This window comes from Staurois parvus, unplaced genomic scaffold (genome assembly GCF_062004578.1).
Source record: "Staurois parvus isolate SC_StPar_1 unplaced genomic scaffold, SC_StPar_1.0 ptg000388l, whole genome shotgun sequence".
Classification (NCBI taxonomy): Eukaryota; Metazoa; Chordata; class Amphibia; order Anura; family Ranidae; genus Staurois; species Staurois parvus.
Genome location: NW_028318184.1, coordinates 551,947 through 574,253, shown reverse-complemented (window position 1 = coordinate 574,253; position 22,307 = coordinate 551,947). Strand labels below are relative to the sequence as shown.

At 48.7% G+C, this 22,307-nt stretch overlaps 1 protein-coding gene across 1 annotated transcript in view; it reads right to left on the bottom strand.

The window, feature by feature from the left end:
• LOC149455744 (adhesion G protein-coupled receptor F5-like) overlaps positions 1–22,307 on the bottom strand; it is a 180,071-nt gene that overhangs the window by 88,486 nt on the left and 69,278 nt on the right. The window contains exon 9 of the mRNA XM_089685892.1: positions 9,549–9,713. Within this exon, the coding sequence (XP_089542018.1) occupies positions 9,549–9,713 (165 nt within the window). The remainder of the gene's footprint in view (positions 1–9,548; positions 9,714–22,307) is intronic.

Here is a 22,307-nt window from a genome sequence, read left to right as displayed (position 1 = left end):
GTGTACTCGGCCACGGTCCGTGTACCCTGATGCATAATCATGAGCAGCTTGGCCGCCGAGGCGGAATGAGCCGGTACGTCGAATACCCTGCGGAAGACATCGACAAAACCGGAAAAATCTTGAATCACCGGGTCGTTCCTCTCCCATAAGGGATTTGCCCAGGCCAAGGCCTTGTCTGAGAGTAGTGAAATTAGGAACCCCACCTTTGACCTCTCAGATGGAAAGGCGTGGGGTATTAGTTCAAAATAAATACCCACCTGGTTGAGGAACCCACGACACTGACTCGGCTCACCCCCAAAGCGCTGTGGAAGAGGGGCAGAACCAGTCATACCTCTGGGCGCCACCGATGCAGCAGCCGAGGTGGTGGACGCAACAAGCGGAGAAGCAGCGGGAGAGACCACCGGAGTGACTACCAGCCTAATAGCACCAGGAGCAAGGTGCGCAGTGCGTGCAAGCAGAGTTTGCAACGCCTGAGCGAACTGATCCAACAGGTAATCCTGTTGATCGAGTCTGGCGACTAGCGTTGGGAGCGAAGGTGTGCCTGCACCGTCAGGGTTCATGGCACTTGTGTAATATCAGGGCAGGAGCTGAGGAACGGACAGGCAGGTCTAAACAATGTAACGCACTGGCTGACGACAACCACCACCCACAGACCGAAGTCCCTCAGGGCGCGCAGTCTAAGTCCCAGGCTGCCCTTCACCAGGGCCCCTGATGGTGGGGATGGACTTGACGCAGCCAGGAACCAGGACACGGCCCCCGAGACTCCTCAGTTGCGGTAATGGCCGCCGCCAATGGCGTGTAGCTGGTGGAAAAAACAATAGAGTAGTCAGGCAGACCGGGTCGACAACAACGGGACAAAATGGTACAGGACAGCAGACGAGAATCACAGGTCATGAGCCGGGTTCAGCAACAGAGGGTCAGATCAAAGGAGAACACAAAGAATAGTCGAGTCACAAGCCGAGTCAGATTCCAGGAGAGTCACGAGAGTCAGAACAGAGTAATAGCAACACAAAGACACAAGACACAAGTGCAAAGAGCATGTGCGGACCACAGGCTTATATGTCATCAGCCACACCCCTCTGGGGGATGGACCTCAGAGACCTGAAGGCATAAAGGATTCCCACCATGCTCAGCAGAAATCCAAGATGGATGCCAGCACATGGAGTAACATAACCTCTGGGAAAAGGTAGGACCTTGACATACTCCTCCTCCCTCCATGCCGCCAAACAAGCCTACTTCGTAACCTTCATCAACACCCTCTCCACCTGTCCTTGCCGACTCTTCTCCACTTTCAACTCCCTACTCTCTCCCCCCCCACCCCCACCCAGTACCTCACTCACCGCCCACGAGATTGCCAATCACTTCCAAAATAAGATCGACGCAATCCGTAAGGACATCGTCAATGCTTAACCTACCGCCCCACCTAGCCTCCCTCCCACTATAACCCCATCAACTCTCCCCTCCTCTGACCTCGCAATCGCCCTACCCCCCACCACACCTAACGTCCCGCACACTATAACCTCCCCAACGCTCCGCTCCTTCAACCTTGCTACCACTGAGGAGGTCATTAAAGGTCTTCTCAGAAGCCTGCCTCACCACTTGCCCCCTTGACCCTGTCGCCACACAACTCCTCCGGTCACCCTCCTCCTCCATCCTACGCTCCCTCACCAACATCTTCAATCTCTCCCTCTCTACTGGCGCATTCCCCTCCCCCCCTAAAAAAAACCCCCATACTCAAAATCCCTCCTTGAATCCCACCGACCTGAACAACCTTAGACCCATCTCCCTGCTGCCATTTACTTCCAAGCTCCTTGAGCGCTTAGTCTACAATCGCCTAAGTGTCCACCTCACTGACAACAACCTCCTTGATCCAAACAGAGATCCTCCTGCGCAAAAAGGGAAAGAAACCCTACTGAAAGCTGCCAGCACTTAACCTGCTACCCACACAGTATAGTGATTAATAAAATTATATGTAGTGCAGCGCTCAAATATAAAACAAATACTACAATAATTGTGCTCACATGCAATAGTGTCACAAAATAAATCTAACACAAATCATTAGGTGAGATATCTTCGTTCACAAGTGCCACTCAGTGTTATTCATCCCTTCGTGCCCACATACTATGGCAATTATAAATAAATATAAATAAACTGTCATAAGAAAAAATAATGAAACATAATTCTCACAGTGCTCCAAATATAGTGTGTGACCACACTTAATATATTAATCAAACAAGTCCCAAAAAAAAATTAATTAGAATGTCCATATAAACCGGTAAAGTTCATGCAATGTGTAAAAAAATGTGCAAACAAATGTGATCTTATTCCACAACCGTGCCACTCTTCACCTCCTAAGGCTAAATTGCCTCCTCACCTCCTTAAACTGACCCCTAAGGGCCAAACAGCTTTCAGGATCAGGATATTAAGTGTCCTATAGATAGGAAGATTTTTTTAGGGAGGGACCCGGGAGAGAGAAGTCCCCCAAGAGAAGGATGGAGAAGCCCAGGAAGAAGAGGGGATGTAGGGCAGGACTCAAAAAACAAAAGAAAAAGAGAACAGTAGGGGAAGGGGTGTTTAACATCAGTGGCTCCGAATTGACCAAAGAAGAGATTATGGTTTTAGATAAGGGCCTTAAATATGCCCCCCCTGTACCTGCTAATAAGTTCAAAATCTATATTGATACTCAAAAATGTATCAGAAAACTGAACATTAAAAAGTATTTTTTAGGACTACCTGGGGCAAAGAATAACATTGATAGTGCCCCTAGTAGTAGATTCACCCACACTAATTTTAGAAATAGATCACTTTTTAACCCTCAAATAACAAATAACAGTCAAATAGATGTTTTTAAAAAAATGGTAAATCTTGACCTAGAACGACTAACTATCCCTAGAATTAATAGAAATATAGGTATGGAAGTAGGCATTAAGAAATTAAGTAAGAGAGATGACATAGTAATCAGACCAGCAGACAAAGGGGGAGGAATCGTAGTCTTGTCCAAAGATTATTATTTGGGGGAGTTAGCTAAGCAATTGAGTGATACTCATACATATCAAGTCTTGAAGAAAGACCCCACTGTACAATATAAAAAAGAGTTGGAGGTATTGGTGAAAAAAGGTGTGGAGAAAAACATCTTGAATAAAAAAGAAGCAAGATATCTCACGCCTGATACATGTAGAGTACCAGTCATCTATACAGTTCCCAAAATTCATAAAGATGCTGTAAATCCACCTGGAAGGCCCATAGTAAATGGCATACATTCAGTTTTAGCAAGAATGGGACAATACATAGATGAATTTCTGCAACCAGTGGTGAAACAGACCCAGTCTTTTTTGAGAGACACGAAACAGCTTATTCAAATGTTGGAGGAAGAAAGAGGAGGGTGTGAGCTGTATATAGCTAGTGCAGACGTCTCCTCATTGTATACGATTATTGGACATGATGATGCAATGGAAGCAGTGGGCTGGGGTCTGAGGACATATAGTAACTTACCTTGGACACAAAGGAAGTATATATTGGAGTGTCTGGAGTTTTGCCTAGATCATAACTATTTTTGGCATGATAATAAGTATTTCAAACAAATAAGAGGTGTAGCGATGGGTGCTAGGTTTGCGCCGAGTGTAGCAAACCTATTCATGGCACATTGGGAAAACAAAACGTTATATCAGGAGTATCCTAAAGAGGTAAAGATCTATAAAAGATATATTGATGACGTGATCATTATTTGGGAAGGAGATTTAACCACCTTGTTAACATTTTTGACCAATCTGGATTCAAATAATAAAAATATTAAGTTTACGTGGGAATGGAGCAAGGAAGAGGTGAATTTCCTGGATCTTAATATTAAGATTATGAATGGAAAATTGTTAACTAAAACGAACTTCAAAACGGTTGACCGTAATGGGTATATCCCTATGGGGAGCTGTCACTACCCGCCTTGGCTGTGTAATATCCCTAAGAGGCAGTTTGTGAGACTAAGACGGAACTGCACTTTTAAAAATGATTATTTTAAACAAGCAGAGATACTAGGGTCAAGGTTTATACATAAAGGGTACCCTGAAGACAAGATTTTATCAGGGATAGAAGAAGTAGGTAATATTAAGAGAACAATTTTTGGGGGATAAAAGTAAAGATAAAAAAATAGACCCCCAAATTTCGGTAGTGCTGGATTTTAACATACATTATAAAAAGGTAGAGAGTATTTATAGGAAGCATTGGGGTATTTTGAAGTTGGATCCTGTTTTAGGGGGATTATTATCTGATACTCCCAGATTTATTTACAGAAAAGCTCCCACAATTAGGTCGAAGGTGGTTAAGAATGTTCTAGATCCTCCAACAAAAAGTCATATAACTTTCCTCAACGAAAAAGGATTCTTTCCATGTAGGAACTGTTTTGCCTGTGTAGCTACTGAAAGATTAAATAGAAGAAGGAAGGATTTTGTTGCCACCTCTACTGGTCAAAAATATGACATTAAGGATTTTATTACCTGTAGGACAGAGGGGGTGGTGTACTGCTTAGAGTGTGACTGTGGACTCCAGTACATAGGCCGACCAAAAAGGCCATTATGGAAGAGACTGAGGGAGCATGTCCAAAATATTAGAAAAGGGTTCCCAAAACATAATGTCTCTAGACACTTTGCCATATACCACAATAAAGACCCCAGTAAGATGAAATTCTGGGGGGTTGAAAAATTTAAGATACACTGGAGGGGTAGCAATAAAGTTATATCTTTGAGTCAGACTGAGTTTAGGTGGATTTATTATATGCAAACGCAGGTTCCTAAGCGGTTAAATATTGAGTTTGATCTAAACTGTTTCATTAGTGATTTTTAACTATCTGTGATCATTATATTTATGGATATTGATGTTTATGTTATTTATAGAATCAGATGTTGTATTTATTAGGTATACAGTGATCTTTGTAAATGTGCGGGTGAATTGCAGATAATAGAGTGATTTTTTAATAGGGATTCCGTAAGTGGTATTCCGATTTCTAATTTTTAATTATTAATTTTTATTCGGTTTTATTAAAGGTTGTTTTAGTAAAAAATTAAATTTTTTTATTGAAATAAATAATAAAATATTTTTAATGGTGTATAATATTTTTAAATAAATATCTTTTAATTAAATAATATGAGTATCAGTTAGGATTATTATAGCGTTTTGGGGGCTTTAGTGTATGTCCATTATGAGGTATTGGAATATGGATTCCTGTAGTATATGTATTATTGAGCTTATAATTAGCGTTTTTTAATTTTATTTAATAAAATAAACTGTGAATGAAAGGGTCTGGTTGTTAATGTTAGGGATGGATAGAATGCAGGGCGTCTGTATTATCCCTTGGACTGCAAGATGTGTCTTCATTTTTTACATGGAGATGGGCTTCAGGAAAATGGCCGCTCCGTGACAGCGAGTAGGGGGCGGGCCGTGAATTAGCAGCAAGAGGAGGTCCGTTACTTAAGGGAGGAACGACGTGTCTAGGGTAATGCCCAGAGGAAGTCACGAGTGACAGTGACGTAACGCGTAGGCACGTTAGCACGTACACTTCCGGTACGCGGTGACGAACTTCCGGCGCCAGCCGCCATCTTGGTATACCCAGGAAGTCCTTCTGATTACATGCAGCACACCCGCATACTGGCCAAGGAAAAGTATGGACATATGTGAGTTGCTATGTTTACATGATCAAGGACCATTAAAGTGTTTTTGGCCTTAATACTACACTTAGAGGATTCTTTTTTGCTCACTGGGTTGGTGAGCAATTATTTCCTAGAGGCTTCCGATTTGGGGTAATGGATGTACCCTAAAGTGATCTGCAACGTCAGGAGAAGTGCCTGTTACCAGGGGATAAGGATCCTGAGTGATCCTGAAAGCTGTTTGGCCCTTAGGGGTCAGTTTAAGGAGGTGAGGAGGCAATTTAGCCTTAGGAGGTGAAGAGTGGCACGGTTGTGGAATAAGATCACATTTGTTTGCACATTTTTTTACACATTGCATGAACTTTACCGGTTTATATGGACATTCTAATTAATTTTTTTTTGGGACTTGTTTGATTAATATATTAAGTGTGGTCACACACTATATTTGGAGCACTGTGAGAATTATGTTTCATTATTTTTTCTTATGACAGTTTATTTATATTTATTTATAATTGCCATAGTATGTGGGCACGAAGGGATGAATAACACTGAGTGGCACTTGTGAACGAAGATATCTCACCTAATGATTTGTGTTAGATTTATTTTGTGACACTATTGCATGTGAGCACAATTATTGTAGTATTTGTTTTATATTTGAGCGCTGCACTACATATAATTTTATTAACCTCCTTGATCCACTACAGTCTGGCTTCCGTCCCCTACACTCCACCGAAACAGCCCTACTCAAAACCACTAATGACCTGCTAGCCGCCAGAGCTAATGGCCACTACTCAGTCCTCTTACTCCTCAACCTTTCCGCGGCCTTCGACACAGTCGACCACCCCCTCCTCCTTAATAAACTACACTCCCTCGGCATCAGAGACTCCGCTCTCTCCTGGCTCTCCTCCTATCTATCCCAACGCTCCTTCAGCATTACCTATAATGCTACCACCTCCCCCTCTCTCTCCCTCTCTGTTGGGGTCCCTCAAGGCTCTGTCCTCAGGCCCCTTCTCTTCTCCATCTACACCTCCTCCCTCGGCAAACTGATACACTCCCACGGCTTCCACTATCACCTCTACGCCGATGACACGCAAATTTACCTCTCCACCCCTCGCCTCACCCCTTCAGTCTTCGCCCGTATCACCCACCTACTGAACGACATATCAGATTGGATGTCGCTCCATTTCCTCAAATTGAACCTTTCCAAAGCCGAGCTCCTGATTTTCCCCCCAGCCCGTGCCCCCCCCACCCTCTCCATCACGACCAACAACGCCACCATCAGTCCTACCCCGCAAGCCAAAGTCCTACGTGTCACTCTAGACTCAGACCTGTCCTTCCAACCCCATGTCCAATCATTGGCAAACTCATGCAGGCTCCACCTCTGCAACATCTCCAAAATACATTCGTTCCTAACCCCAGACAATACTAAACAACTCGTTCACTCCCTTATTATCTCACGTCTGGACTACTGCAACTCCCTTCTCACCGGCCTACCTCATCGCAGACTATACCCGCTTCAGTCTATCCTGAACTCAGTGGCCAGACTCATCCATCTTACCAACCGCTTTGCTTCTGCCACCCCCTCTGTCCACTGGCTCCCGATTGCCCAACGCATTAAATTCAAACAACTAACACAGACATACAAAGCCATTCATATTGCTGCCCCAAACTTCCTCACCGACCTGATACCCAAATACCACCCTACCCGTAATCTTCGCTCCTCACAAGACCTCCTACTAGCTCCCTGGTCTCCACCTCCCATGCCCGACTGCAGGACTTCTCCAGGACTTACCCCATCCTCTGGAACTCACTACCTCAATCCATCAGACTGTCACCTACCCTCCTCACCTTTAGGCGCACCCTGAAAACCCATCTCTTCAGGGAAGCCTACCCCACCCTCACCTAACAGCCGATCTCCTCCACTTCTCCTACCACTCCACCCCCCCACAGTCACTTCCTCCTGTACCACTATCCCCTCCCTCCTAGATTGTAAGCTCGAACGAGCAGGGCCCATGAACCCCTCATGTTTTGTATTGTTACTGTATTGTCTCATGTTCTGTCCCCCACTATAATGTACAGCGCTGAGCAAACCTTTTAGCGCTATATAAATACTGTATAATATAATAATAATAATAATGTTTCAGCTATCAGCAGGGTTCCGCACTGACAACTGAATGTAAAATAAATAATTGCCGGTAATTAATTAAAAAAATGGCATCCACACCAGACCCTTATCCGAGCATGCAGTCATCCTTCGGTAACCCCAACACCAACATTTTTTAAAAAATGGCATGGGGTCACCCCCAAAATCCATACCAGACCCTTATCCGAGGATTCAGTCAGGCGGGTCAGCAAAGGGGGAGATGAGCAAGTACCGCGTCCCCTCCTGAACCATACCAGGACACATGCCCTCAACATGGGGGGGTGCTTTGGGGCAGGGGGTTCCCCCCCAAAGCACCTTGTCCCCATGTTGATGGGGACATGGGCCTCCTCCCCACAAATAATGAAAAAGGGGGTTTAGAGGTTCATATATAGATTTTACTGTATCACCCAATATGTGGCTTCCAGCCAGTAGCCAAAAAATATGCAAACAAACAGGGAAATTGTGAAAAGAGATTCACAGGAAAGCGGCTACATATTGGACAGAATGCGATACTCGGAAAAATTTCCAAAAAATTATACTTTATTGAACATTATTGATAGACAGTAGGGCAATCACCCTGGTTCACCATCACCTCAGTATGAAACAATACACACAGACCTCCTCCCCACAACCCTGGCTGGTGGTTGTGGGGGTCTGCAAGTGGGGGGCTTATCGGAATCTGGAAGCCCCTTTTAGCAAGGTGGCTCCCAGATCCCCCCCATGTGAATGAGTATGGGGTACATAGTACCACTGCCCATTCACAAAAAAAGTGTAGTGTGAAAAAAGACAGGAGGCAGTGTTTGACAAGTCCTTTATTACAAGAAGAAAAATAAAAGAATGTCCCCTGAAGTAGATCCAATATCAATCACAATGCCCGCCACCACCGCTGCACAACAAAAAAAGTGGGGGTCCACTTACTAAATGGTACTTCCAGATTCCGATAAGTTCCTCCACCTGCAGACCTCCACAACACCGGCCAGGGCTGTGGGGAAGTGGCCCTTGTCCCCATCACCATGGGGACAAGGTACTTTGGAGGGGGAGTCCCCCTGCCCCAAAAAACCCCCCAATGTTGAGGGCATGTGGCCTGGTATGGTTTAGGAGGGGGGCACTCGCTTGTCACCCCCCCTTTTTCCTGACCTGCTGGGCTGCATGCTCGGATAAAGTTCTGGTATGGATTTTGGGGGGGACCCCACACAATTTTTTTTAAATTTTGGCGTGGGGGTTCCCCTCAAAACCCATACCAGACCCAAAGGGGTTGGTATGGATGGAGGGGGGACCCCATGCCGTTTTTTAAATAATTTTTTAATTTCCAGAAATTTTTTTTTACATTCAGCTGTCAGTGGGGAACTACGCTGACAGCTGATGACTCATAGGTTGTTAAGGACTCTGCGGCCTCCCATTCCTTAACAACCCATGACAGTACTTTTGCGAATTTACTTTTTTATGTGATATTTACAGAGAGTTTTTGCTATTTTTAGTAAATACCACATACTAGCAATAATGAATTGACATTTTCAGTATCGCATGTAATATGTGGTCATGTGACTGACTTAACTAATGCGATAAGCTTTAGTGAATTGTGCCCATAGTTATAAACAGGAAAAAGGATTTTTGTTTGTTTGACAGTATGATTGAAAAGAGCACAGCTATATTTATTCACCAAGAATGAACAGACTCTCTTACATTACTAAACCAATGCCAATGAGCACATTCTATGTATTTGATTAGGTAATAAAAAATGAAATATACTACTTTGTGTCCTTTTTACTCACCAGACCAGGCTGTTGATGTACTATTTGTGGAAACACTGGATACAATATTAGAGAGGGTGTCTTTTGCCCAGAATGAAAGAATGTCTTGATCGTTTTTACACTCTAATGTCAGACTTTTACCAGCTGACATACTACCTGGTGGTTTGACATAGATATTGATGATGGCTGTGAAAATACAGAAACAAAATGTGATATAATAAAAGAAGCTTTAGGGTCATCCTACGTCATGATTAAAATACAGACTACACTCAAGAACAAAAATGTAGCAAGCTTGACAGTCTTTAGATTTGGTGGCTGCATTAGTTTTCTTTTTCAGGCCAAGTACATTTTCTGCACGTACAGACGTTTTATGTTGATCCTGCCAGAAATCCAATGTGCGTGCAAATTCCTGTGCTCTGAACTGAACAGCTCACCTAATGTTCTTCTCTGGACTACAGAACACCTCTTCTGGTGATATGCAAATGAGGAAGGAGGTGTTTGCAGTCCAAATCAGGAGAGCAGTCTAGGATGGCAATGCTGCTTCTCCGTAGATACTGTATGGTGAGTGAGTGTTGTCACTCTAGGACAGAAATTGTGTTACTGGCTGATCACTGGGTGAAAATTAGAGATGAGCGAATCGAAGTAGGCGAAGTGGAATTCGTTTCGAATATTGGAAAATTTTTTCCTAAAATGGCGGCGACATGTGCGGCGACGGAGCGGGGATGTCTGGGAAGGCGCGCAGACAAGGCGCGCTGACCCATAATGCATTCCTTAATGACATGTGATCGCATTAGCCAATCAGCAGCCAGCCAGCCAGCACTGTGTAATGGTCGAGCTATAAATGGCGGCCATTTTAGAATTCTTCATTTGCCTCCAGCCATTCAAGAGAGGCAGACCGCTCTGTATTAGGGACAGAGTTAGGGCCACAGAAACATTACTTGGGGACAGAGAAACGTTACTTAGGGACAGAGAAACATTACTCAGGGACACAGAATTGTTACTGAGGGCCACAGAATCGTTACTTAGGGCCACAGAAACGCTCGTTAGGGCCACAGAATTGTTACTCAGGGACAGACACAGAATTGTTACTGAGGGCCACAGAATTGTTACTGAGGGCCACAGAAACGTTACTCAGGGACACAGAATTGTTACTGAGGGCCACAGAACTGTTACTTAGGGCCAGAGAAACGTTAGTTAGGGCCACAGAATTGTTACTCAGGGACAGACACAGAATTGTTACTCAGGGACACAGAATTGTTACTTAGGGCCACAGAAACGTTACTCAGGGCCACAGAATTGTTACTGAGGGCCACAGAACTGTTACTTAGGGCCACAGAAACGTTAGTTAGGGCCACAGAATTGATACTCAGGGACAGACACAGAATTGTTACTTAGGGCCACAGAAACGTTACTCAGGGCCACAGAATTGTTACTGAGGGCCACAGAACTGTTACTTAGGGCCACAGAAACGTTAGTTAGGGCCACAGAATTGTTACTCAGGGACAGACACAAAATTGTTACTGAAGGCCACAGAATTGTTACTTAGGGCCACAGAAATGTTACTCAGGGACACAGAATTGTTACTGAGGGCCACAGAACTGTTACTTAGGGCCACAGAAACGTTAGTTAGGGCCACAGAATTGTTACTCAGGGACAGACACAGAATTGTTACTGAGGGCCACAGAATTGTTACTTAGGGCCACAGAAACGTTACTCAGGGACACAGAATTGTTACTGAGGGCCACAGAACTGTTACTTAGGGCCACAGAAACGTTAGTTAGGGCCACAGAATTGTTACTCAGGGACAGACACAGAATTGTTACTGAGGGACACAGAATTGTTACTGAGGGCCACAGAACTGTTACTTAGGGCCACAGAATTGTTACTCAGGGACACAGAATTGTTAATGAGGGCCACAGAACCGTTACTTAGGGCCACAGAATTGTAACTCAGGGACAGACACAGAATTGTTACTGAGGGCCACAGAATTGTTACTTAGGGCCACAGAAACGTTACTCAGGGACACAGAATTGTTACTGAGGGCCACAGAACTGTTACTTAGGGCCACAGAAACGTTAGTTAGGGCCACAGAATTGTTACTCAGGGACAGACACAGAATTGTTACTGAGGGACACAGAATTGTTACTGAGGGCCACAGAACTGTTACTTAGGGCCACAGAATTGTTACTCAGGGACACAGAATTGTTAATGAGGGCCACAGAACCGTTACTTAGGGCCACAGAATTGTTACTCAGGGACAGACACAGAATTGTTACTCAGGGACACAGAATTGTTACTGAGGGCCACAGAACCGTTACTTAGGGCCACAGAATTGTTACTGAGGGACACAGAATTGTTACTGAGGGCCACAGAACCGTTACTTAGGGCCACAGAATTGTTACTCAGGGACAGACACAGAATTGTTACTCAGGGACACAGAATTGTTACTGAGGGCCACAGAACCGTTACTTAGGGCCACAGAATTGTTACTCAGGGACACAGAATTGTTACTGAGGGCCACAGAACCGTTGCTTAGGGCCACAGAATTGTTACTCAGGGACAGACACAGAATTGTTACTGAGGGCCACAGAATTGTTACTTAGGGCCACAGAAACGTTACTCAGGGCCACAGAATTGTTACTGAGGGCCACAGAACTGTTACTTAGGGCCACAGAAACGTTAGTTAGGGCCACAGAATTGTTACTCAGGGACAGACACAGAATTGTTACTGAGGGCCACAGAATTGTTACTTAGGGCCACAGAAACGTTACTCAGGGACACAGAATTGTTACTGAGGGCCACAGAACTGTTACTTAGGGCCAGAGAAACGTTAGTTAGGGCCACAGAATTGTTACTCAGGGACAGACACAGAATTGTTACTCAGGGACACAGAATTGTTACTGAGGGCCACAGAACCGTTACTTAGGGCCACAGAATTGTTACTCAGGGACACAGAATTGTTACTGAGGGCCACAGAACCGTTACTTAGGGCCACAGAAATGTTACTCAGGGACAGACACAGAATTGTTACTCAGGGACACATAATTGTTACTGAGGGCCACAGAACCATTACTCAGGGCCACAGAATTGTTACTGAGGGCCACAGAACTGTTACTTAGGGCCACAGAAACATTAGTTAGGGCCACAGAATTGTTACTCAGGGACAGACACAGAATTGTTACTGAGGGCCACAGAATTGTTACTTAGGGCCACAGAAACGTTACTCATGGACACAGAATTGTTACTGAGGGCCACAGAACTGTTACTTAGGGCCACAGAAACGTTAGTTAGGGCCACAGAATTGTTACTCAGGGACAGACACAGAATTGTTACTGAGGGCCACAGAATTGTTACTTAGGGCCACAGAAACGTTACTCAGGGACACAGAATTGTTACTGAGGGCCACAGAACTGTTACTTAGGGCCAGAGAAACGTTACTTAGGGCCACAGAATTGTTACTCAGGGACAGACACAGAATTGTTACTGAGGGACACAGAATTGTTACTGAGGGCCACAGAACCGTTACTTAGGGCCACAGAATTGTTACTCAGGGACACAGAATTGTTACTGAGGGCCACAGAACCGTTACTTAGGGCCACAGAATTGTTACTCAGGGACAGACACAGAATTGTTACTCAGGGACACAGAATTGTTACTGAGGGCCACAGAACCGTTACTTAGGGCCACAGAATTGTTACTCAGGGACACAGAATTGTTACTGAGGGCCACAGAACCGTTACTTAGGGCCACAGAATTGTTACTCAGGGACAGACACAGAACTGTTACTCAGGGACACAGAATTGTTACTGAGGGCCACAGAACCGTTACTTAGGGCCACAGAAACGTTACTCAGGGACACAGAATTGTTACTGAGGGCCACAGAACCGTTACTTAGGGCCACAGAATTGTTACTCAGGGACAGACACAGAATTGTTACTCAGGGACACAGAATTGTTACTGAGGGCCACAGAACCGTTACTTAGGGCCACAGAATTGTTACTGAGGGACACAGAATTGTTACTGAGGGCCACAGAACCGTTACTTAGGGCCACAGAATTGTTACTCAGGGACAGACACAGAATTGTTACTCAGGGACACAGAATTGTTACTGAGGGCCACAGAACCGTTACTTAGGGCCACAGAATTGTTACTCAGAGACAGACACAGAATTGTTACTGAGGGACACAGAATTGTTCCTGAGGGCCACAGAACCGTTACTTAGGGCCACAGAATTGTTACTGAGGGACACAGAATTGTTACTGAGGGCCACAGAACCGTTACTTAGGGCCACAGAATTGTTACTCAGGGACAGACACGGAATTGTTACTCAGGGACACAGAATTGTTACTGAGGGCCACAGAACCGTTGCTTAGGGCCACAGAATTGTTACTCAGGGACAGACACAGAATTGTTACTCAGGGACACAGAATTGTTACTGAGGGCCACAGAACCGTTACTTAGGGCCACAGAAACGTTACTCAGGGACACAGAATTGTTACTGAGGGCCACAGAACCGTTACTTAGGGCCACAGAAACGTTACTCAGGGACACAGAATTGTTACTGAGGGCCACAGAACCATTACTTAGGGCCACAGAAACGTTACTCAGGGACACAGAATTGTTACTGAGGGCCACAGAATTGTTACTCAGGGACAGACACAGAATTGTTACTGAGGGACACAGAATTGTTACTGAGGGCCACAGAACCGTTACTTAGGGCCACAGAATTGTTACTCAGGGACACAGAATTGTTACTGAGGGCCACAGAACCGTTACTTAGGGCCACAGAATTGTTACTCAGGGACAGACACAGAATTGTTACTCAGGGACACAGAATTGTTACTGAGGGCCACAGAACCGTTACTTAGGGCCACAGAATTGTTACTCAGGGACACAGAATTGTTACTGAGGGCCACAGAACCGTTACTTAGGGCCACAGAATTGTTACTCAGGGACAGACACAGAATTGTTACTCAGGGACACAGAATTGTTACTGAGGGCCACAGAACCGTTACTTAGGGCCACAGAAACGTTACTCAGGGACACAGAATTGTTACTGAGGGCCACAGAACCGTTACTTAGGGCCACAGAATTGTTACTCAGGGACAGACACAGAATTGTTACTCAGGGACACAGAATTGTTACTCAGGGACACAGAATCGTTGAATTAAAGAGTATGTCAGACAACATGCAGAGGAGTGGCAGAGGAGGCAATGTTTTAGGAGCGAGCAGACGTGGCAGCAGAGGAAGGGGTCGAGGCAGCACTATTCGCAGCCAGAGGCCAGTGCTCCCGGTGTAATCCAGCGGTCGTGTCTCCACCGACAGCCCTGCCGTCATCGATTGGTTGGCTCAGTCATCTTCCTCTTCCCAGGTCACCTCTGACACCTACAGCCAACGGTCGGTGGGTACGTCAGACACAACTGTTAGTTGGCATGGCCCGGGAGCAAGCCCACTGAAATCACGTGTCCTCTACCTGCCCCTGTCCTTTGCTGTTCCCTCACCAAGCGAAGTATCGCATGCTGTGGGCTCAGCCCCACTGTACAGTGAGGAAGAGCTAACAGAGGGCGGTCAGGAACGGGGGGAGACACCCGCCTTTTCAGCAGCCAGGCGAAGAAGTACTGGCGAGGAGAGTGGCTCGGTAGCCGGTCTAGAGACAGGTCTGTCTCCTGACCCAGACGCAGCCGAGAGGGCTAGTAGTGAGGCGGAGACCCTACTTGATGATGAGGAGGTTGATCGCACTTGGCAGCCTCGTCGTCCTCAGGTAATTTCTTCCGCATCATCAGGAGAAGAGGGTGCCAGCTTGGCAGCGAGCGAAACAGTCGGTGGGTTGCCCAGGAGGCAGCAGGGTCGCAGCAGTGTCAGTGGAGCCAAACGGCCATGGAGTAGAGCACCAGCTCCACTGCAGCCTACCACCACGGCCAGTAGTGGTGCCGGTGCGCACGGAGGAAGTAGCAGTCAGCCAGTGAGGAGTAGCGGGGGCAAAGTTTCCTACTCGGTGGTGTGGCAATTTTTCGTCAAGCCGCCCGAGGAAGTAAACGTAGCCGTATGTCGACTATGTGGCCAGAAAGTCAAGCGTGGCCAGGGGGCCCATGTTGGGACTACAGCGTTGCGTCAGCATATGCAGCATCACCATTCGGTGGCCTGGGAAAACCGTGATAAAGATACGGCGGTTCTGCCTGCCCCAGCCCCCGCTCCATCACCCGCTCCGTTACTTGCTCCGTCACCCGACGTCAATCGCCCTCTATCAGCCAGTCAAGGCTCCAACACCTCTGCTGAGGGGAGTTGTCGCTCGTTGGCATCTTCCGCTCGTTCAGATGCTCCTTCTCCTGCTACTCCTCTTCTCGGATTCCGTCAGCAGTCTTTCTTGGAATCTGTTTCCAAGAGACAACAGTTTGCGAGCACGCACCCGACGGTGCAAAAGCTGAACGTCCTCCTGTCCAAGTTGCTGGTGCTGCAGTCCCTCCCTTTCCAACTTGTGGACTCAGCACCTTTCCGAGAAATGATGGCTTGTGCCGCGCCGCGGTGGAGAGCGCCAAGCCGTCATTTCTTCGCCCAAAAGGCAGTGCCAGCCCTGCATTCACATGTAGAAGAGATGGTGGGCCAGTCTTTGAGCATGTCGGTCTCTGCCAAAGTGCACGGCAGCGCCGACGTGTGGAGCTGTAACTACGGTCAGGGACAGTACATGTCATTTACGGCCCACTGGGTGAACGTGGTGCCGGCACAGCCGCACCAGCAACTTGGACAGGTCACGACGCTTTTGCCTCCACGTTTGCACGTCCTTGGTCCAGCAAACATGTCCGCCTCTACCACCTCTTCTTCCGCCGTGTCCTCAGCTGCCACCCCCGTGCCAAGTCCCATTACCCGACCGGCATATCACATGTGCAGGGCGCAACGGTGTCACGCTGTGCTGCACCTGGTATGCCTTGGCGAACGTAGTCACACAGGGGAGGAACTTCTGAGTGTAATGAACAGAGAAATCGACAGATGGCTGTCTCCGCGCAAACTGAAAATCGGAACCATGTTGACCGACAACGGAAAGAACATGGTGTCTGCTCTGCGTCAAGGAAGGTTGTGCCATGCGCCATGCATGGCTCACGTGTTCAATCTGGTTGTCAAGCGGTTCCTAAAATCCACCATCCCACTGCAAGACATCCTTAAAATGTCACGTAAACTTTGCATGCATTTCAGCCATTCCTACACCGCAAAGCACACCCTCCTTGAGCTGCAGCGGCAGAACGGAATTCCACAGCATCGCCTGATCTGCGACGTTGCAACAAGGTGGAATTCAACCCTACACATGTTAGACCGCCTTTACGAGCAGCGAAAGGCCATCACCGATTTCCTGATGTTACAAGCGGATAAAGGTACTCCCCTGTGTAACTTAGATGTCAGCCATTGGAAGCTCATGCGTGACACCTGCCGCTTGCTCAGGCCCTTTGAGGAGGCCACGCTATTCGTGAGTCGGCAGGACTATGGGATGAACGACGTCATTCCTCTGTTGCACGTCCTGGAACAAATGCTGTTAACAATGGCTGGTCAGGGTGCGGTAGACGTGGCGCACAGATGTCAACGCCACATGACCCCTGTGGGGGCAGGACAGGAAGAAGAGGAGGAGGTAGAGGAGGACATTTGTGCTCAGGAATTATTGAGTGAAATGGGTGGTTTTTCCACTCAGCGGACAGGAGTGGAGGAGCAGGAGCATCTGGGAGAGGAGGAGGAGGAGGAGACAGAGGACCCAGACGCACCGTGGCAGTATGCTGTGGAGATGGAGGCAGGGAGTCCCTCGCATTCTTTGGCACAAATGGCCCATAGCATGCTCGGTTGCTTGCGTAGCGACAGCCGAATAATAACCATCAGACAGAGGGATGACTTTTGGCTGTCCACCTTGTTGGACCCTCGCTACCGTTCAAAAATGGTGGCCTTTTTCACACCTGCTGAGAGGGAGGCCAAAATAACGTACTATAAAAACCACCTATGTAGTCAGCTGGTCTCTGCCTTTCTGCGCCAACGTCCATCCTCAGACACTGTGGGCCATGTGCGCTCGCGTTCCGCTGCCATGGCAGCAGGGGAGGGGTGGGGTGGTAGGAGCAGTGGCAGCTCCACCAGCAGCGGCTGCCTCAGTCTGCAGTCGATGATGAGTAGCTTTCTTCACCAGCGCAGTGAGGAAACTACTAACCAGCCGCAGCAGCAGCAGCATCAGGTGGACCTGGAGCAGGACCTCAAACAACAGGCTTAGGCCTACTTGGACAGCACCCTGCCAACCGAGGTAGACAATCCCCTTGACTACTGGGCAACGAAACTTGACCTTTGGCCCCAACTAGCTGAATTTGCCCTTGAAAGGCTGTCATGCCCGGCCAGTAGCGTGGCATCGGAGCACGTGTTTAGTGCGGCAGGAGGTATTGTAACTCCGCGGAGGACACGACTGTCCACCCAAAGTGTGGAGAGACTCACGTTTGTGAAAATGAATCAGGCGTGGATTAGTCTGGATTTCAAACCACCAGTTCCTGACACAACTGACTAAATCCGCCATGAATCATGCCCCAAACATGTGCCACTTTCAGGTCTCCTCACACTGCTGGTGTGTTCCATTTTGTCATAGGTTGCTGGCAGATTACAGGCCTCCCATAGGTGCTGCCAGGCCCCAAATCTGCCATGGGCCCCCGTACCACCTGGTCACGCTGCTGCTGAGCCCACAGTGTGACCTGGGTCCCTGTACCGCCTCCCATTGCTCCCACTCTGCCATGTGCCACTTTGAGGTCTCCTCACACTCCTGCGGTTTTCCATTTTGTCATAGGTTGCTGGCAGATTACAGGCCTCCCATAGGTGCTGCCAGGCCCCAAATCTGCCATGGGCCCCCGTACCGCCTGGTCACGCTGCTGCTGGGCCCACAGTGTGACCTGGGTCCCTGTACCGCCTCCCATTGCTCCCACTCTGCCATGTGCCACTTTGAGGTCTCCTCACACTCCTGCGGTTTTCCATTTTGTCATAGTTTGCTGGCAGATTACAGGCCTCCCATAGGTGCTGCCAGGCCCCAAATCTGCCATGGGCCCCCGTACCGCCTGGTCACGCTGCTGCTGAGCCCACAGTGTGACCTGGGTCCCTGTACCGCCTCCCATTGCTCCCACTCTGCCATGTGCCACTTTGAGGTCTCCTCACACTCCTGCGGTTTTCCATTTTGTCATAGGTTGCTGGCAGATTACAGGCCTCCCATAGGTGCTGCCAGGCCCCAAATTTGCCATGGGCCCCCGTACCGCCTGGTCACGCTGCTGCTGGGCCCACAGTGTGACCTGGGTCCCTGTACCGCCTCCCATTGCTCCCACTCTGCCATGTGCCACTTTGAGGTCTCCTCACACTCCTGCGGTTTTCCATTTTGTCATAGTTTGCTGGCAGATTACAGGCCTCCCATAGGTGCTGCCAGGCCCCAAATCTGCCATGGGCCCCCGTACCGCCTGGTCACGCTGCTGCTGAGCCCACAGTGTGACCTGGGTCCCTGTACCGCCTCCCATTGCTCCCACTCTGCCATGTGCCACTTTGAGGTCTCCTCACACTCCTGCGGTTTTCCATTTTGTCATAGGTTGCTGGCAGATTACAGGCCTCCCATAGGTGCTGCCAGGCCCCAAATCTGCCATGGGCCCCCGTACCGCCTGGTCACGCTGCTGCTGGGCCCACAGTGTGACCTGGGTCCCTGTACCGCCTCCCATTGCTCCCACTCTGCCATGTGCCACTTTGAGGTCTCCTCACACTCCTGCGGTTTTCCATTTTGTCATAGTTTGCTGGCAGATTACAGGCCTCCCATAGGTGCTGCCAGGCCCCAAATCTGCCATGGGCCCCCGTACCGCCTGGTCACGCTGCTGCTGAGCCCACAGTGTGACCTGGGTCCCTGTACCGCCTCCCATTGCTCCCACTCTGCCATGTGCCACTTTGAGGTCTCCTCACACTCCTGCGGTTTTCCATTTTGTCATAGGTTGCTGGCAGATTACAGGCCTCCCATAGGTGCTGCCAGGCCCCAAATCTGCCATGGGCCCCCGTACCGCCTGGTCACGCTGCTGCTGGGCCCACAGTGTGACCTGGGTCCCTGTACCGCCTCCCATTGCTCCCACTCTGCCATGTGCCACTTTGAGGTCTCCTCACACTCCTGCGGTTTTCCATTTTGTCATAGTTTGCTGGCAGATTACAGGCCTCCCATAGGTGCTGCCAGGCCCCAAATCTGCCATGGGCCCCCGTACCGCCTGGTCACGCTGCTGCTGGGCCCACAGTGTGACCTGGGTCCCTGTACCGCCTCCCATTGCTCCCACTCTGCCATGTGCCACTTTCAGGTCTCCTCACACTCCTGCGGTTTTCCATTTTGTCATAGTTTGCTGGCAGATTACAGGCCTCCCATAGGTGCTGCCAGGCCCCAAATCTGCCATGGGCCCCCGTACCGCCTGGTCACGCTGCTGCTGAGCCCACAGTGTGACCTGGGTCCCTGTACCGCCTCCCATTGCTCCCACTCTGCCATGTGCCACTTTGAGGTCTCCTCACACTCCTGCGGTTTTCCATTTTGTCATAGGTTGCTGGCAGATTACAGGCCTCCCATAGGTGCTGCCAGGCCCCAAATCTGCCATGGGCCCCCGTACCGCCTGGTCACGCTGCTGCTGAGCCCACAGTGTGACCTGGGTCCCTGTACCGCCTCCCATTGCTCCCACTCTGCCATGTGCCACTTTGAGGTCTCCTCACACTCCTGCGGTTTTCCATTTTGTCATAGTTTGCTGGCAGATTACAGGCCTCCCATAGGTGCTACCAGGCCCCAAATCTGCCATGGGCCCCCGTACCGCCTGGTCACGCTGCTGCTGAGCCCACAGTGTGACCTGGGTCCCTGTACCGCCTCCCATTGCTCCCACTCTGCCATGTGCCACTTTGAGGTCTCCTCACACTCCTGCGGTTTTCCATTTTGTCATAGGTTGCTGGCAGATTACAGGCCTCCCATAGGTGCTGCCAGGCCCCAAATCTGCCATGGGCCCCCGTACCGCCTGGTCACGCTGCTGCTGGGCCCACAGTGTGACCTGGGTCCCTGTACCGCCTCCCATTGCTCCCACTCTGCCATGTGCCACTTTGAGGTCTCCTCACACTCCTGCGGTTTTCCATTTTGCCATAGTTTGCTGGCAGATTACAGGCCTCCCATAGGTGCTGCCAGGCCCCAAATCTGCCATGGGCCCCCGTACCACCTGGTCACGCTGCTGCTGGGCCCACAGTGTGACCTGGGTCCCTGTACCGCCTCCCATTGCTCCCATTCTGCCATGTGCCACTTTCAGGTCTCCTCACACTCCTGCGGTTTTCCATTTTGTCATAGGTTGCTGGCAGATTACAGGCCTCCCATAGGTGCTGCCAGGCCCCAAATCTGCCATGGGCCCCCGTACCGCATGGTCACGCTGCTGCTGGGCCCACAGTGTGACCTGGGTCCCTGTACCGCCTCCCATTGCTCCCACTCTGCCATGTGCCACTTTGAGGTCTCCTCACACTCCTGCGGTTTTCCATTTTGTCATAGTTTGCTGGCAGATTACAGGCCTCCCATAGGTGCTGCCAGGCCCCAAATCTGCCATGGGCCCCCGTACCGCCTGGTCACGCTGCTGCTGAGCCCACAGTGTGACCTGGGTCCCTGTACCGCCTCCCATTGCTCCCACTCTGCCATGTGCCACTTTGAGGTCTCCTCACACTCCTGCGGTTTTCCATTTTGTCATAGTTTGCTGGCAGATTACAGGCCTCCCATAGGTGCTGCCAGGCCCCAAATCTGCCATGGGCCCCCGTACCGCCTGGTCACACTGCTGCTGGGCCCACAGTGTGACCTGGGTCCCTGTACCGCCTCCCATTGCTCCCACTCTGCCATGTGCCACTTTGAGGTCTCCTCACACTCCTGCGGTTTTCCATTTTGTCATAGGTTGCTGGCAGATTACAGGCCTCCCATAGGTGCTGCCAGGCCCCAAATCTGCCATGGGCCCCCGTACCGCCTGGTCACGCTGCTGCTGGGCCCACAGTGTGACCTGGGTCCCTGTACCGCCTCCCATTGCTCCCATTCTGCCATGTGCCACTTTCAGGTCTCCTCACACTCCTGCTGGTTTCCATTTTGTCATAGGTTGCTGTATGGCATCCCATTGCTGCTGCCTCCACCGCCACACTGTGGCTCCAAACACTGGTTTTGGCCCCGTGACTGGCCAAATGAGTGAAGTGTGCGGTGATTCTAAGATCGACGGCACTCATCTGCATGTCATACTGACTGACAGTATTATTTCTCTTCCCCAGCAGACTCCAAGGGCATTTAAATTAAAGGTACAGTGTTCTGCACTAATATTAAGTCTCTCTGAAGCCTAGAAACACCCTTTTTTAAGTTAAATTCACAGCGAATATATTCGACTCGAATCGAATATTTTCCACGAATTCGCCGAATCAGTCGAATCGAATTTTTGAATACTTCGCTCATCTCTAGTGAAAATAAAGGAAAAAATACTGAAAAAAGCTAATCCAGCCACCACATCTATGGACTGATAAACTGCAATATATACAATTTGTGTTGATAGACATTACTATCATTATAGATAAAAGCGCCTGACCTTTCTGTGAAAATAGTTATGTGTTGTAGGCATCTTTAATTTCTAAAGCTGGTCATACACATGACTGATCAAACCTTTATTTCCATTTTTTTTTCCAAAATCGCAAAACTATCAAGGACATAAAATGGTCAGTTTGACTGACTTCAATGAGATGGGACTGAAAATGTCTCCAGTTAACCTGAACCTGAAACCAGAT